This window comes from Cynoglossus semilaevis, chromosome 4 (assembly GCF_000523025.1).
Source record: "Cynoglossus semilaevis isolate Cse_v1.0 chromosome 4, Cse_v1.0, whole genome shotgun sequence".
Taxonomy (NCBI): Eukaryota; Metazoa; Chordata; class Actinopteri; order Pleuronectiformes; family Cynoglossidae; genus Cynoglossus; species Cynoglossus semilaevis.
Genome location: NC_024310.1, coordinates 15,711,069 through 15,726,159, shown reverse-complemented (window position 1 = coordinate 15,726,159; position 15,091 = coordinate 15,711,069). Strand labels below are relative to the sequence as shown.

General features: G+C 44.0%; 2 protein-coding genes across 2 annotated transcripts; both read right to left on the bottom strand.

The window, feature by feature from the left end:
• Positions 1 to 503: 503 nt before the first annotated feature.
• On the bottom strand, positions 504 to 6,721 carry LOC103378398 (protein MB21D2). Its single transcript, XM_008309591.3, has 2 exons — positions 6,292 to 6,721; positions 504 to 5,098 (listed from the first exon to the last, which is right to left on the bottom strand). The coding sequence occupies exons 1-2, from the start codon at positions 6,707 to 6,709 to the stop codon at positions 3,834 to 3,836; spliced, it is 1,683 nt and encodes a 560-aa protein (XP_008307813.2). The 5' UTR covers positions 6,710 to 6,721; the 3' UTR covers positions 504 to 3,833.
• Positions 6,722 to 7,413: 692 nt separating this feature from the next.
• On the bottom strand, positions 7,414 to 11,943 carry ostn (osteocrin). The gene is made up of 6 exons (XM_025055249.1): positions 11,729 to 11,943; positions 9,870 to 10,034; positions 9,737 to 9,801; positions 9,294 to 9,581; positions 8,925 to 9,066; positions 7,414 to 8,831 (listed from the first exon to the last, which is right to left on the bottom strand). Exons 2-5 carry the CDS (start codon positions 10,032 to 10,034, stop codon positions 8,982 to 8,984), a joined length of 603 nt encoding a protein of 200 aa, XP_024911017.1. The 5' UTR covers positions 11,729 to 11,943; the 3' UTR covers positions 7,414 to 8,831; positions 8,925 to 8,981.
• Positions 11,944 to 15,091: the final 3,148 nt, after the last annotated feature.

Here is a 15,091-nt window from a genome sequence, read left to right as displayed (position 1 = left end):
TTGGGTGAAGTCAACTGTATCCTTGGTTCAAGTTCAGATACAGAGCCTTCATTCATCCTCTGTCTTTGTCAGTACGTCATGTGGTAGGAGTACCTGGTCAGAGACGACGTCAGATGCTTCCTCTAACACATGTAGAACCACTGGAAATCACGGGGGCAGTGTTGTGCAGTCATGCTCACAAGTGGCCATAAAAAGGTACAGCAAGAAGAAGACGACACGAGGGAGAAGAACTCTCCATCACCACTGTTGTCACTCTAATGTCCACACAAAGCACCAATATAGCTTCCACTGCCCCCTACAGGATGCATTGGTCAACAAACATGCCAGACCAGGGACAAACACTGCAGTATGTGGACAGTGATATTCTGTTTATGTGGGTAAAGGGAGAATAAATGGGTGATGTAACTGTATACAGTCACATTGTTTCAAAATCGGCTGGTCATGATGAGGTCATCACACTGGATCAGACGAGCGAGGAAGAAGAAAAGATCGGCGCAGAGAAGAAGTGTGGAATTATTTTATCAAGTGATATTTACAACAGCTGTTCCAGGTTACAGAAGATAAGTCACTGTGTTTCTACAATCAGCAGCCTTCAGATCATAGTCGCTCCCACACTACACTCACAGGTGCCCCTGGTGGCAGTGAGAGGTCCAGGAAGGAATACATACTAGTCAGGGTCTTTTTGGTTCAGTATGGTGTCCTGGTCCTGTCCACAGACACTGGACACATTGGTCCTAATCAGTACTCATTGAGGACGTTGTTTGTAGAGTTGGATTTTTGTGAAACGTCCACTACACTTGATAAAACCTTAACAATCATTCCTGTGTGTGAGGATGTAGAAGAAGAATGTTTTACTTTAAGCCAATTAGTAAAGTGAGAGGAGAACATTCTGGTGTGTAATTAAGGTCGTCTCACTTCATTAATGTTGGACAAGTCAGTGTGGAGGGGGGGGGGGGGGGGGGGACACTTTGATCTGAAGGGTTAAACAATTCACATGAACATTGCATAAATAAATCCATCATCAGAAAAAAGCAGAGCAGCAAGAGAGAAACCGGAATCAAAGAACTCACAGTAGAAGGTTCTGAAAACAGAGGTGGAAGGTCCTGAAGCTCAGAACAGACACGTTGATCAGGCGTGTGTGTGTGTGTGTGAGGTACTTTAATGGTCTGTAGAACCTCGGTTTCATCTCACTGTGACTATAGTGACCTGGACGTGTCTTCATCACAACCAGTGTAAACTTGAGTAGGTCTGTGTTCACACCTTTGGTTTGGACCAAAGCAGAAAATGAACGATTTTCTGGTCTGACATTTTTAATCATGACACCATGACACATGACACCAAGTTTCAGCACTAATCACGTGACCCAGCAGGGTTTGTTTGGATCCAACCAGAGTGAAAACAGTGAACACAGCCTCAGTGTCTCTGTGCTACCTACATGACATATGTGTGTGTGTGTGTGTATATGTATATGTATATATATATATATATACATATATATATACACACACACATGAGAATGAGTTTTGGTTAAAAATTAAAAAAGAAACACGTTGTCAATGACAGCACATTTTTACCAGGATGCCAACACTTTAAAGGGGCTTTGAAAGGTGTCAACTTTGGGGGTCAAAGGTGAAAGTAAGGCATTTTGCGGAAAACATCAGGGTGAGGTTAGTAGGTTTAAATAATGTACCATCTAATAGTATTTAAACAACGGCAAAGAGACAAGTGTGAGTGTGTGTTTTCACTAATTGCACTTGAGGATGAGGGGTAAATGCCTTGATGATCTTGTCAGTCATGTCTGCAGGTTTCCTCCTTTTGTTGGAAAGGTTTACAGCAAAGAAAAGTGATTCAACACAACCAGCTCAGAATACAAACATCTCTAATGATTCTGAGAGGCAACACTTCCTGACATACAGTAAACTAATGACTGGCCTCGGAGCTGGGTCTGTCTTCAGCTGCCATGGTGCATGAGTGTTGGTCTGTGTTCACATCTATAACCAGGTTCTGATTTACTGGAAATGTCCGAGAACCAAAACATTTGACTAGTTGGCCGTGTTCTCCTGCTACAGAACCTGTGTCTGAGAACGTCAAAATAAATCTGCCTGGTGTATCCTGAGTTGGATGGTTGATTCAACGGTTTACATTAAAAAGTAGCCACAAAGTAAAAGGAAACATACCCAAGGTGTCATCAAAGAGAACACAGCGTTATGGGACTGAGAGGAAAAACAAGTGGTGCTAGTGATAATCTGTGAGGATGGTCAGAACGTAGCAGATTAACCTGAGAGTCAATACAGAGTGATGCTGCTGGAACATCACCATCGCCATCATCATCCAAACACCAGACCCTTCTGGAGTGAGGGTTTTTCAGGTCTGATCAATGAGCAGCAGGAAATCCAGCTTCTGATTAATTATTAATTATTTACAGACGTAAAAGCTCAAATGAGTGGACGCTAAGTGGATTCTCAGGGGCAAAATATGCGTGACAATTAGCATCGGTTGAAAAAACAATGAATCGCAGATCAAACGTAAAGAGTAGGCTGCAATATTTAAAAAAGTCACTGGTCACACTACGCGGTATGCGCCTAAAACCTTGGTTGTGACCTGGTGTTAAACCAAGACGTCATGTCATTCAGGTGTTCAAACAGAACGTGGGAAAAACTCCTTTCACAGACACAAACAATGTTTAACGTTGTTCCTGTAAATAAAGGAACTCTTTCCAGTTAATATTTCTTTTACTTTTTTTGTCACTTCATACATTGACAGCCAGGTAAATAAGACCAAGCCTTGGTTTTTATAAGAGGAGATAACTGGTGATGTGCACTGATGTAAATGTTTTGGATTCTGTTATTTAAGATAACAATTTCAGTTTATGAGGAACACAAGACCGTTTCCGTTGGTTACAGAATTCTGCGTAGTACTGTACCTGCAAATAAAGGATCATTGTATTTGGGCATAATTTGTCTGAAGCTCATTTTGTTTAAAAAAATGAGTTAAAACCATATGGGAGCTGAGTGTATCGTTACATCCCTAGCTAAGGAAGGAATGAGTCAGCGGACGGAACAAGAATGCTAATGTTTCACGCACTCCCCAAAAGCACATCACTGGGTTTGACCTAACAACGTGCATGTACATGACCAAAGAAGTAAAGAGGAACATCTGATGGTGATGTACGACAGCAGTGTCACTGTGTACTTCCTGCTGTTCCAGCCATTACTTATCATTAAAATTCACAATAAAGTGTCACATGACTAAAGATATGATACATCATTTGGAACTTGACAAACAACATGTCCACCATCGGGAAGTGTGGTTTTTTCTACATTCTGTGCAACGTTAGACAACAAAGAGTCCACACAGCATCATCACCAGCATCTACATCGGCTTCTGTCTACACACAAGTCTTTAGTCGTTTCCTATATTTACACTTAGTTAGTACCATCGTCGCTCAACAGGACTAAGACATTCTTCAGAGGAACTAATGTTCCAGCTGCAAACACAATCCAGGAATTAATCTGACCCTTGATAAAAAAAAACAAAATCACCTCACTGTGAGTTTTCACTCATCTTTAAATAACAGGCCATCTACTTAAAAGGCATCAAGCAGGTAAAAAAAACAGGGCACACAGTGAAAGAAGTGGAACAAGGAGACAGGAATAGAAAAATAAAAAAATAAAAAAACTGGTGAATGCAACAACACAACCAACTCACTTCACTTTGTGACAGAGAAACATTTAAAAAAATGTAATAAAAAAATGTTTCAGGGAAACAAGGGCACAGGTAGAAAGATGGACAGCAGGAAGAGGATGAGGAGAAAAGGAGAACATTCCTCTGTCTCAGAAGAATTTGTCGTCAATTCGGAAGTGTGGCCGTGTGACATCATCCGGGTTGATGAAGACAGAGATGGATTTCCCTGGATTCTCTGTGACAAGCTGCTGAAGCTTCTTGGCGAGACGGTCGTCGGGCTGATTCTCCCCACTGGCATCTGACTGTGGTGATGGCAGGTTGTTTGAGCTGCCCCGCCACTGCAGCTCCACTGTCAGCCTGTTGGCGGCCTTGGCATGTTCTATGGTGGTGCGTAGGTGCTCAGCAGGATCAGAGCGAACCGAGGAGAGTTTTCGAGCGTGCAGCATGACTGTCTCATCTGACAGATGCTCCAGCATGTTGCACTGGGGGATGAAGTAGTTGGGACACATTTTGTTGACAAGGCAGTGCTGGAGGTCGTCGATGAGGCCGAGCAGGAAATGGGCGGAGAGATCATCCTGCGCCAGGTAGTTGGCAGGGAGCCGGTCGCAGGCCCACAGCATAATGCTGCGCAGGTGGTAGGGGCTGATGGCTTTGGGCCTGGACAGCAGTTTGATGATGATGGCCTTACAGGCCTGGTAGGCCTGCATCAGGCTGGAGGAGATGCACTTCTTCAACTGGACCTCACTGCGAGCGAACGACAGGCGCCATTCATTCTCTTTTCGACCTTTGTAGGAGCAGGCGGGGACGAGGTAGAAGCCACTGATCACCTCCTCCTCTGTGATCTTCCCATCCCAGAAGTGGTTCTCCATCAGCCAGCTCTGAGCCACAGCAGGCCAGCCTTTAAACGACACCACCGGGACAATGTCGTAGAGCATACGACTGCTACCCACGCCGAGGATGACCGAGATGATGGTGCCGTTCCTCTCCACCTTCTCTACCCTTGGCATTCCTCTCTGCGGCTTCTTCTGCACCTCGAGCAGCACAAGAGAAATGGACTGGTAGAACCAGTCGGCTACCAGCGTGGGGGAGAAAAAGTAATTGGTGGTGCCGTTGATGTGGTCCACAATGGTGCAGCAGTCCTTCCACTTGTTGATGGTTCCCTCATCAAAAAGTCGAAGACTCAGCCAAGAGTGGCCCAGAGCCGAGTGCCTCATGTCCAAGGTCACCGGCTGGTTCCTGTCGTGGAGTTTGAGTGCAGGGACAAGTAAAGTGAAGTCCATGTCGTAGTCTGTTCCACGGGCGTAGATGCTCAACTCGTCCAGGTCCATGTCCACCACACCTTCTCGAATGCCTCCTGAAAGGAGGAGGTATTCGTTGGCCACCGGGAGTTTCTGGTCCAACTTCTGGACCATTCCTGAGGCAGAGGACAAAAGAAACAAAAAGTGTTGTGTTAAAGTAACAGAACGTTTTTGTTTTAATTAATAATTAATTTGGTACAACTTAGTATTTCAAATTACTTTGAGTATAAACAAATATTGTCCCATGTTCATGACAAGTGCTAACAACAGCAGGAGTGCATCATTTAAGGGTCCAAGTAGGCTACGTTAGCCTGACATCAAAGAACCCCTTAAACACTTCAAACCAACATGAGCTTTGTTACTGCAGAGATTACATAACATTTCTGAAGATGATTTGAACGTCAACCACATCCACAAGAATTATGAACCAATGGGGTAAAAAAATATCACTTGTACTTGTACGCAGTTCACACCATGACTGAATTCCTAAATTTGCTTCTTTTCTCCTACTACAAATCCCTGGACAATCAAATGTGGCCTCCTTTCTCTGAGGCCCCTGGATACATGTTTTATGTTGTTCATCAGCTGTAGTCCATCATTTGTTACAGTCAGCTTTTGGAAAGATATTGACAGATTGGTCTCTAGAGATATATAGATATGGGCTGGATTGAGGACTTGTTCTCAATTTAAGTTAGCATTGAGGTAAAAAAAAAGAAGAAAAGAAAATACTCAGGGATCTTCCATCCTTTATATAAAAAACTAGAGGTCGATTGCAGGTAACATTACTTGAAATATTGCAGCTGAGATAATAAATAAATACTTAAATAGGCTAGTGCAGATAATAAAATACAGAAAAACTGTGAAAACAGTGTGAATAATGACAGACGTCAGAGGTTACACAGAGGTTTGTTTATAAAATATCTCAAACTTCATTTTATAACACAACAGAATCTAGCATCAATTTACTGATATATTCCGGAGACAAACTTGCTTTTTTCTTCGCCAGCCAAACTCTCCTGCAGGCCTCCGTAGATAATAAATGTTCTATGGTCTATATTTTAATATTGTTAACATAATATATTAAGTGCCGGGCCCACGATTTTACACTTTCAGACATTCGATGCAATTCGACTCTTATTCTAGGACATAGAGATGTTAAAAATCAGCGCTGCTCACAAATGTAATCTGACCCTGCATCCTCCAGCTGTGATGATGCTGTGGTAGAAAAAAAAATCCTAAACCCTGGCTGAAAGTCAACACACAGGAGGAGAATAACGGTCTGTCTGTGTATTTGTGTCCGTGTTCTCACCCAGCATGGAGAAAATGAAGTCCTTGGCCGTGTGGATCTCCAGAGCCCGCTGGTCGTCGTACTCCCGCTGGTCGTGTTTGCTGAACTCCTGGATGAGTCGATTAAGGTCCTCCATGCGGGCCGCCGATCTAAAGTCGAGCTCGGGCCCAACGCCGCCGCTGTGCGGCAGCCTCCCTGCGCCCATGGTGGGGCTGTTCCCGAGGCTGCCGGCCGAGCTAGTTCGACCGGGGAGAGCAGGAGCCGCCATCTTTACTCCGCCGTAACGATCACTTTCACCACCGTGGTTGGACCTGCAGGTGCCGCTTGTACCGAGCCGACCTAGGCCGAGCCGAGCCGAACTAGGCCGAACAAGATTGCTTGACACAACAACCGGAAGCAATGAGTATACTTCCGGCACTGTGTCTTCATAATAATGCATTATAGTGATGGGAAGACCGACTCTTTTTATTGACTCGAATTTTTGACTCTCGAACAGTAAAATGAACGAGTCGTGAACGAATCTTGAAGTTCATTCATTCATTTTACAGCAGGTGGCGCTTTAGCCCTATTGTGGGCGTTGTAAAGAAGGCTGCGGTTCTCCGACACTAAATACTGAAGGCAACATGGTTTGCTTCCGCTGACAAAGTCTACAAAGTACACAAAATGCTATAAGCAATTAAAACCATGCGAAAAGCTAAGAAATAAAAACACACCACAATGTGAAGATGAATGAGAGCAAAAAAGACCCGAGCTCTTTCACGTGACAAATAAAACGAATCTGCGAGAACGAAGCGAAAGATTAGTTCACAGTGAAAGATTAGGTCATAGAGAGTGAATTACAGTCAAAGTTAATTCCCCCCCCTTAGGTTATAACTCCCCTCATGAATACTGAATGATTTCTGTATATTTATTGCCAACAAATTGTTTTGAGCATTAATTGTGCTGTTTGATAATTCACAATGTCTGGAAATTGTAGTAATCTGGACTGAAGAATTCATTAATTTGCGTGTTCCTGATAGCCGACATTTTGAACAATGAAAAATTTACAAAAAATAAATAAATAAAAATGTTAAGAGTTTTCTCCAAATGCCGTTATTTAATGAGAAACATGAAAACAAAATAACATCAATAATTCCCATCCAATTGTATTAGCATTTGACCAGAAAAATTACACAAAAGGTTCAGATCTTGATAAAAATGTTTTAAAAAAATAATTCAAAAATTGTTTTTTAAATGCCCTTATTTAATGAGAAGCATGCAAAAAAAGATACAATTTTGAAAAACAATTGTATGCCATTCCTGGGCACAAAATGATTACCAAGTGAATCTAGGCTGTAGTCAACACCGAAACAACATAACAACTCGTAATATTCACTGTGCAAAACTCCTACCTCCGCTCTCTTTCGCTCTCTCTCTTTCTCTTTCTCTGTCTCTCTCGCTATGTCTCCACACCACCCATACACATGCATACCCACACCTCCACCCACCTTCCTCAGGAACAATGGCCATGGCAACCACACTGACTGACAACCTTAATGTCAATACCTTCACTGTCAAAAAAAACTGGAAACAGTCCAGTGTTGTTTTATAAAGATGGTCCAAGTTCCAGCCTGTTAAAAAATGTTGTATTCAGTATAAGAAAATGAACAAAGTGAAAAGTAGCAATATTTATCTTAGTAATACATTTTAATTATTTTCAGATTGTTTTTACATTTACACTTGGTGTATTTTGTTGTGGAGTACAGGAAAACATCTTCTCATTGATCAGTTAGCAGTCTGAAAGCGGTTTTTAAAGTTATTCTTCAGAAAAAACCTTGTCATGTGAATTGATCCTTAAATGTCAACTGAATTGACATTAAAGGTTTTATACATTTGTCTAATTGAATTTGTGCTCATTCAAGAATAGTGTAATAAAGAGCTGAAAGACTTTTAGAACAGTTCAGTAATGTTTCTGTGGCTCTGAAGAGGGCATAAATAACAAAAGAAAAAACTTTGGTATCGGCCCAGGACTTTCACGATCAGTGCATCCTTAATGTTAACCCACTGAAACAAAGGTAGGCTCTCAGTTTGCTTCTATATTTGGGGTGTTTTTCAAATATTCAGCTGTTTCTCGGATGGCGTTTATCTTTTCAGCTAACATGCTAATTTTTAGTTAATCAGGAACTTTTGAACAACTTTTTCATCACACAGTCCAATTAACTCTGGGTCGACTCCTCACACAGTCACACTGTTAAATGTAAATAAATGTGAATATCAGTTAATGCTGTGTTTTTATCTGTTTGGTCTTAAGACTTTGTGTAGCGGTGAACCCTGACCTGGAATTGGATCAGGTGTGAATAGAAAAGCCTTTCATTGTCTCATAAAATCTTTCTTTGGTCCTGATGGTCCTGCGTAAAATAAATGTACAGAACAGCACCTGAATGCATCATTATGGAACATTCATTGCTGTGAGGGGCCTTAGACATGTGAACGACAGGTGATGTGCAGGTAAGGGGGCGTGTTCTAGCAGGTTACTGCCAGTCTGTGACTGGCTTTGTCAAAATGTGTCAGTGCTGGATAATCTGCAGAGACAGGAAGAAAAAAAGGGGGGTAAAGGACCACTCTGATTTTTTTGGATGCTATTTGAATATAGAGGATTGTTGCAGTAACTATACCAGGTCAGAGGGGAGAGCTACTGAGAGGGCCAGGCTCTCTGTTGGATCAGTCGCTGCCTATCCTCTGTTTGGTAGACGACTCATGCCAATTCTGTCAATGGGCGGAGGGTTGACTCGTCGTCGTGGCAACTCCACGACTTTGCTGTTCACACAGAAACACACATTTCTGAGTTTAGTGTCCACCTCTGTTCAGTCTGAGTATGTAGCTCCCTGACCTGGCCTGTAGGTGGTGCTGAGTTGGCTTTATATAAATTTACAGATGGGTTTTTTCAGTCATTTTTCATTTCTTTCTGTCGTTGATACAATTGCACACTGAGAATCTCAGGTGTTGTCTCCCAGCCAATCACAGCCACTCACTCCTCCTCTTACCTCTGCTTGTTTGTTGGCTGTTTGCTATCCATGGAGCTGACTGACAGGCGGTCCAGTGGTGAGCTGTTGCCAGGGAAACTCCTTTTTCTTTTTGGCTCCATGACATCGTTCTCCATCCTCACCAGGTCGTCCATCCGCAGCAGCTTCGCCGCTCCCCGTTCCCTCTTCACTCCTGCAGGATTAGGTCTCAGAGCCACAAGAGGCCTGAACAAGGACCGGTCCACATGCTGCGACACACAGACCAAGTACAGAGTTAGCAAACTCTTTTTTTTTTTTTTTTCTGATTTTCTTTTAGTTGAAAGTCTTCATCAATGGTCTGGTCCTCCTTACTGCTGCTCACACTCTGACCTCTGACCTGTGCTGTTTTCTCTCAGGGCGTCTCCTCACTGATAACATTGACTTCTGTCCAGTTCAGCCTCCTGCTCAGCTCACTATTATTTTACGTCAAGACGCCATCACCTCTTACATCATGACCCCGACAGGCTGACTTCCTGTCTGCCCGTGGGCTCTGATGATTCAGGCGCTCAGGTTCCATTCAGACTTCTTCATCAGCTGATGTTGGCACCGGGGGCCTCAGAGGGGAGGGGCTGTTTCGCGGTTTGGCTGCTTCAGTGATTTGATAGGATGTGTGTGTGTGTGTGTGTGTCTAACCTGATGTTGGACTCTGAAGCTGTTGACGCTGCAGTGCAGCACAGTGATGAACAGCAGGCAGGTGAACAGCAGACAGCTGCAGGACGTCATCTACAACAACAAGGGTGACAAGCACTGATGTCTTACAACATTGTTATAACAACAACAGTATTTCCTGTTGTTCTTTCACTATCATTCCTCCACTGATCACAGGGTGAGGTTGTTGGAGACAACTTCATGTCACAAATCATATAGAAATCCGGCAGAACTATCATTGACAGGAACCACTTAGACCCAGGTTCCACTATATCTGCTGTCCAGAAAAGTCTGGACAAACATGGTCTCCATCAGAGAATTGTTGTAAAAGAAAACAACCGTTGTCATGGAAACAAGACCAAGCGACTCAAATACACAGAAAAAAAATTAAGTAAGTTTCGAAGGAAAACAGAAAAAGTTCTGGAGTAAAACCTTTGGACTCAAAGACAAACAAGGCAACGCTGTTCGGTGTCTGTGACTGTGGCACGCTGGAGGCTCTTTGAAGGTTTGGGGCTGCATTTCAACAAATGCTGGGAATTTAGGAATCCTTAATTTCCCAAAGAGAAAGTCAAACCAACCCCTTACATTTTTGACACATGGAACAGTTTAGGATAAACCGTTCCATAGTGCAACGGTTATCACGTCTGCTTTACAAGTATAATGTTGTGCGTTCCAGCCCCAGTTAAAGCCATATTCTTAATCCTCCTCAGGTAAATCACTAAATAAAAGTGTCTGCCAAAAAGCATAAATGAAACTACAGTGAAACTGGTTCAGAACCTCTGGAGGTACTTGGGTGTCTCCTGTCTCCAGTACGTGCTGCGGAGAGGAGGTGTGTTTTGTCCAGACTGTTGGAGGATGAAGGAATCAAAATATGAATCAATCTGCAAATCAAAGGATCAAATAATGACTACTTTAGCTGAGTGACAGTACCTGCAGTAAATAATGAGGAGATTTTCTCAAGAACCTCAACTACCATGATGCCTCCTAGAGCACGCACACACACATACAGCGAAGACAGTTTTAGCTCAGTTGATGGGGTAAAGTGTATTGTCCAGCAACATCGGCTAATTTTAGCATTTTCCATCCCTGCAAATAAACGCCTTCTCACCATCACATGCACGATCTCCGTGCACTTCACTGCATTCTAACTCCCCACAGGATGCACACGTGCACACACACACACACACACACTTAACTCACATAGGAACAAATCTTGTCACACAGATTCTTTATGATGCACAGATTCTTGTAGACACACACACACACACACAGAAGTTGACATGAATCCCGTTTCTTCCCTGTGGTGCAGCAAAAGAAACTGGGTCTAATTTTAAAGAGAATATCCAGAGGTGTGAGTGGACACTTGGACCGTTGTGTAGGTGGAAATAAGGAGGGACCGTTAAAGGCTTAGGTCAAAGTTCAAGTTTCAACAATTGCAACTAATGGATTTTCATGCACCTGTCGGTGGGTTGTATCCACGGAGGCAGAAAATGTCAAAATAACTTCACTGGTCTAGGACTAGGGGAAACAAAAACAAGGCTTTACACAGGCTTTAAGTCTATACTAAAGATTTTTTTTTAAAATGTCAACATTTCAAATGTGCAGCGTCTGACACAGAAGCGTTCCTGAGGTTTTTAGTCTCATGTAAAAGACAACATTTGAGCAGTTCAAATGAAACCTGCTGCAGAAGAGTTTCAGTTTGAACCTGTGTGCACCTGTGCATGTGCACGCACACACACACACACACACAGATACAGACACACACCTACCTTGAGTGTGCAGTGGACTCTATGAAGACGAGGAGGAGGAGCGTCTCTGTATCTCTCTGTCTTTCTGTGTTGTCTCGTCTTCTCGTGGCTTCATATCAGGTTTTATAGCAGCTGCCCGGGAATCTGCTGTCCAATCAGCTGCCTTCGCTCCTGTGACATCATGTCCTGTACTTCTTTTCCAAACAGTGTGTGTGTGTGTGTGAGTGTGGAATTTCAGCATCAGTCCTATTACCTGTTAATGAAATCTCAGGGGACTCATCACGCCTCCTTCCTCTCCTCCTTGTCCTCCTTCTCTTCCTCCTCCACCTCCTCTTGCTGCAGGTCACTGTTCACTTATTTTAAGGTTAAGTAAATTAACATGCAATGTTCTGTGGACTGTAGAATACAAATATTACATTGTACACAAATATTGTTTTGTGTATTTGGATTTTCACCACTGAACAGTCACATGGTCTATGGTCAAAATACACACACACACAAAAAAGATCAACTGTAATCAATAATTACAACACTTACATTACAATTACATCAGCAAAAATAATATGAGAATTGTCTAATCAACCTGAAACTTCCTGCTCCTCTGCAGCATCACAACGGACACCCCGTGGCCCACAGACCTCTCATTGAAAACCCATGGGACAAAGGATGGATAATGGTCATATCCTCACTTTTTTTTTATTCTTTGTATTGCAGTTACTATGGTTACAGCGCCCTCTCTCCCATGGTGGCCTGCCCCCCCCGGGGCCGGACGACCTCCGTTCTTCCCCTCTTCCCTGCCTCCCTCCATTCATTCAGGACAGAGGATTGGATCATTGAGAAAACACACCTGGGTTAATAATAGTCATGACACTGCAGCTCACAGGCCAATAATGATGGAAAAACCCCCCTCAGCCCACGCGACCTTTAATTAGTGACGACCTTCTCTGTTCACAGTGATGTCATGTAACCTCACACTGCACCCCCATCTCAGCCAGCACCTCACATACACACTCATACACAGCCAGGGTGTGCTGAGAAGGTTGGTGGTCAGATCCACAGCAGACCCTCTAGATTAGCCCCTCCCCCTCAGAACTGGGACTCTTCATCAGCTGGCTCAGCTCCGCCTCTCCATGTCTTCATTCATTTGCATTGGCATCTCTCTCCCTGGCAGAGGTGACTGTGATGTTGGACAGGAAGCAGCAGAGGTCAAACAGTAAAGTTTAAACTCACAGCACCTGCTGCTGAGGTGAAGAACACAGAACCACAGGTGAGTCATGGACCTGGCTCACTGCTTCTGGACTCCCGTTGTCCGTTACATCACTTTGGCAATGTGGACAACTTGGACAACTTGGAGGTCCAAGACTGAGTCAGTTGAGAAGATGTGTTGAGCTGACGTGGAGGACAGATATCCATGACAGGACCACAGTCCAAGGTGATGATGTCACTGAGACAGCAGTGATGCCCCTGGGACATCAGTAGGACAGCAGTGGTAGCCAGTACCTGACAGACAGCCTTCTGCTCTGATTCGGACCCTGAATGACCAGAATCTTGAAATGAGACCACCGTGAGCCTGTGACTTTCTACCTCCGTCCTGTTTCTTCTGGTTTGTTCAGTGTTCGCTCTGACATCCAGAGGAACATTTCTGTGTCACAGCTCTGAGTGTGATGACTGAAACAGAACTCTGTAGAACGTTCTAGACACTCCTCTAATTATGTGTTGGAGGCAAAACATGATTCCCAGTCGGGGCGAGATGTTCCAGAGTAGAATCCCAGAACCTTGACAGTGTGGCTGTGGAGAGGAGAACGTCGTGAAGTTCTGTGTTCCTGCAGTGGTCCTGGTTCTCTACCTTCTGATGACCCACAGTGGTCACCAGTCAGGAGGCAGTTGATGATTCAGTGGCTGAGATCAGGTGACTCCGATCCTGAGAGTCCGGCGTCTTTCAGCCTGGAGGATTCCCCCTGACACTCCCCGCTGCTCTCACCCTCTCTTCCCCTCTTTTCCCTGAAGTCAGTGTTTACTCAGAATATTTTCACACCGAAAACTGAAGCTAAAAGAAACAGTTCGGGGTTTTTTTTAGTCTGACGTGAGTGATAATAGATTTAATTCATACCACATTCACTGGAGCATTAAAATGGCTGCACGTCAGTCTATACACAGGATGAAGATGGAGCAGTGTATTTACATGGTCGACATGGAAACATTCACTCATGAAGCCAACCCATAGATCATATGTAAGAAGTGGACCGAGCTGCTCCAGCATTCTGTTCTGGACAAAGACTTCAGAACATTTATGGTTGAGAATGATTTTCTCCTTCTTTACATCTACTTTAAGCACCAAAAAGGAGGGGAGAGGTGGTCTTCAGGACAATGATCCATCCGTACCGTCCCAGCCGCTCGTGAACCTTCCTGCAGGTGGCGAGTCCACTGGAAGGGGTTCCACACCAATGACAGAGACATTGCCTCTGGGCCAAAGCGCCACTTAAGAGAAACAAAGACAAAAAAATAAAATCAATGAAAATACACGAGGAGGCTGAATATGAATATGACTGGTCACTGTGTGTGATTGACAGTCGGCTATAATTCAGTCACCCGTTCCACATGCCCAGTCCATCAGTAGGTCACAGACTGTGTGGATCAGCAGCTTCTGTGCAGTGTACTGTGGTGGACTTGTTTATGTGTCTTGTTTATGTGACAGCCACTTGTGTTCAGAGTATAAATTATGGAGTGTAAAGTTGTTTTCACGATGTGGTCTGTGCGACAGATTAACATCATCTGTTCACTCCTTCACTTCATCTGGTGGGAAAAAGCCCTCCCAGACTAACTTTCCTGTGTCTGCTGCTCCGACCCGAGGCGCAGCGCAGAGATGTGTGCGAGGTCACACTGATACTAAGTCAACACTGTGGTGTTTGGGTGCAGACACACACAAGTCTGCTGCTGTTTGATGGATAACCAGGTCCTGCTGCTCACTGTGAAGAGGTCATGAGACAGAGGAGCTCCAGAGTCCAATCCAGAGTTCTGCTCTCCTCCATCCAGTTCTGATCCTCTCAGCTCCAGCTCCAGCTCCAGCTCCAGCTCCTGATGTAGTTCACAGATGAGGACAAACATAATGAAGCCTCAGCAGACAGACTGTTTCGTTTCGTTTCTGGGTGTCTGTCTGGTCACAGCAGCTGCAGTCAGATAGACGGGCTACAGGGAAAAAGAAAAGAAAACGTGTTAAACACATACAGCAGGTGGAGCCACCGTGAGTTTGATGGTTGTGACCAACAGTTGACCTGAACTTCAACAACCTGGAGCTGAAAAATCCATCAGATCGGTTTACACGCTGAACACAGAGTTCAGGTCGAAAGAGATGGAAGAGTCTGATTTAATGACAACCTGAGACGG